Source organism: Octodon degus, unplaced genomic scaffold (assembly GCF_000260255.1).
Source record: "Octodon degus isolate 3935 unplaced genomic scaffold, OctDeg1.0 scaffold00001, whole genome shotgun sequence".
Lineage (NCBI taxonomy): Eukaryota > Metazoa > Chordata > Mammalia > Rodentia > Octodontidae > Octodon > Octodon degus.
In genome coordinates, this window is record NW_004524577.1 from 22,652,844 (window position 1) to 22,654,783 (window position 1,940).

The 1,940-nt window shown below is 38.8% G+C and overlaps 1 protein-coding gene and 1 pseudogene across 4 annotated transcripts in view; one reads left to right on the top strand and one right to left on the bottom strand.

The window, feature by feature from the left end:
- Bdp1 (B double prime 1, subunit of RNA polymerase III transcription initiation factor IIIB) overlaps positions 1-1,940 on the bottom strand; it is a 149,345-nt gene that overhangs the window by 76,881 nt on the left and 70,524 nt on the right. For all 4 annotated transcript variants that reach the window (XM_023703472.1, XM_023703421.1, XM_023703387.1 and 1 more), the window contains one exon: positions 1,004-1,151. In XM_023703472.1, coding sequence (XP_023559240.1) covers positions 1,004-1,151 — 148 coding nt within the window. The remainder of the gene's footprint in view (positions 1-1,003; positions 1,152-1,940) is intronic.
- LOC105741734 lies at positions 6-558 on the top strand (annotated as a pseudogene).

Here is a 1,940-nt window from a genome sequence, read left to right on the forward strand (position 1 = left end):
CCATTCTTAGCAATCAGACAGTCAACTTTCCAGAAAATGACGACATCACTCTGAAAGGACGCACAGTTATTGTGAAGGGCCCCAGAGGAACCCTCCTGAGGGACTTCAACCACATCAATGTGGAACTTAGTCTCCTTGGGAAGAAAAAGAAGAGGCTCCCAGTTGACAAATGGTGGGGAAACAGAAAGGAGTTGGCAACTGTCCACTCGATCTGTAGCCATGTACAGAACATGATCAAGGGGGTTACACTGGGCTTCCATTATAAGATGAGGTCTGTGTATGCTCACTTCCCCATCAACGTTGTTATTCAGGAGAATGGGTCTCTTGTCGAAATTCGGAATTTCTTGGGTGAAAAACACTTTTGCTGAGTTCGTATGAGGGCAGGTGTTGCTTGCTCAGTATCTCAAGCCCAGAAAGATGAACTAATCCCTGAAGGGAATGACATTGAGCTTGTTTCAAACTCAGCTGCTTTGATTCAGCAAGCCACAAGAGTCAAAAACAAGGATATCAGAAAGTTTGGATAGTATCTATGTTTCTGAAAAGGGAATAGTTCAGTAGCCAAATGAATAAGATCCAAGAGTTAATCCAGCCACAGAAACAAGCTTCAGGATTGTAAATCCAATCTGACATTTTAATGAGACAATAAAAGATCTTTATTAAATAGAAAAAAAAATTTTTTAAATGAAGCAAAAAAAAAAATTTTTTTTTAAATAAAAACAAATGAAGGGGCCAGGGAGATGGCTCAGTGGAATAAGTGCTTCCCTGGCAAGCACAAGGGCCTGAGTTCAATCTCCGGTTCCACCGAAAAAAAAAGAAACAAAGGACTAGAATGAGAAATGCAGATTTACAGTTACACTTAAAAACTTTAATAAAACCAATAAACATGTAGAAAATGCCTTGCCAGGGGCTAGGGAGATAACTCAGCCACATAAGCACCTGCCTAGGAAGCATAAGGTCCTGAGTTCAATCCCAAAAAAAGTACCAAAAAAGGAAAAGAAAATACCTTGCCAAAAGGATGGGGTCATCTCTCTCCTCATCTCTTTCACTGGAGACTAAATTCACACTGTCATCCAGGTTCTGTATGCAATAGAGTGTGTGTTCCTTAGTGCATTCACGTTCATTCACCTCAGGCTTTAAAAACTGACAATTATCTAGAAATAAAAAATGCATGTTATCCTAAAAAATGATAGCAGAAACATAATTACTTAAAGCACAAAGGAACTTAAATACAATATGGTGTTTTCCTATACAACATTAATCCATTTAATATTTCAATTTTTTGTTTTTCCAGACAGGGTCTCACCACATAGCCTAGGTAGGCACTGAATTCACAGTGATCTTCCTGCCTCAGCTTCCTTACTGTTGGGATTGTAGGTATGTGCCACCATGCAGGTTCAATTTTTATCTATAAGATACACATCCTCCTATTTTTGGAGCATAATGAAAATTTTACCAAGGTATAATTGTTTGTTTTGAGGATCTGCACAAGTGTCCTCAGAAATTTGTGGCAACTTCCAACAAACTTTTTATATATCTAATCAGGAAACTAAAAGTGAACTTGGCTATTTTGCTCCTTCAGAAGTATGATAATAATCCAGTAACAGCCATTATTTACACTGAGTACTAAGTGGTAAGAAGTTCTCAAAGGCATTAATATTTACTCCATCATAGAGAAGAGCGATGTGAACTCATGGACATACAGTGACTTGCCCACTGTCCTATTTAGAAATAAAAACAAAGTTTATTTCATCTCTCAAATTCAATTCTGAATCAAGCACTCTATATATAGTGTTTCCTATACAAATAAGCCATAAAGAACATAAAATTATGTTTATAAATCATAATGGGGTTCCGGGAACCCCCAGACCCAGTCCTAGCCCAGGTCCAGTGAGTGTGTGGAGAGCTTCCTGCTACCCTGCGCCGGCGGGACCAGTCCCAGC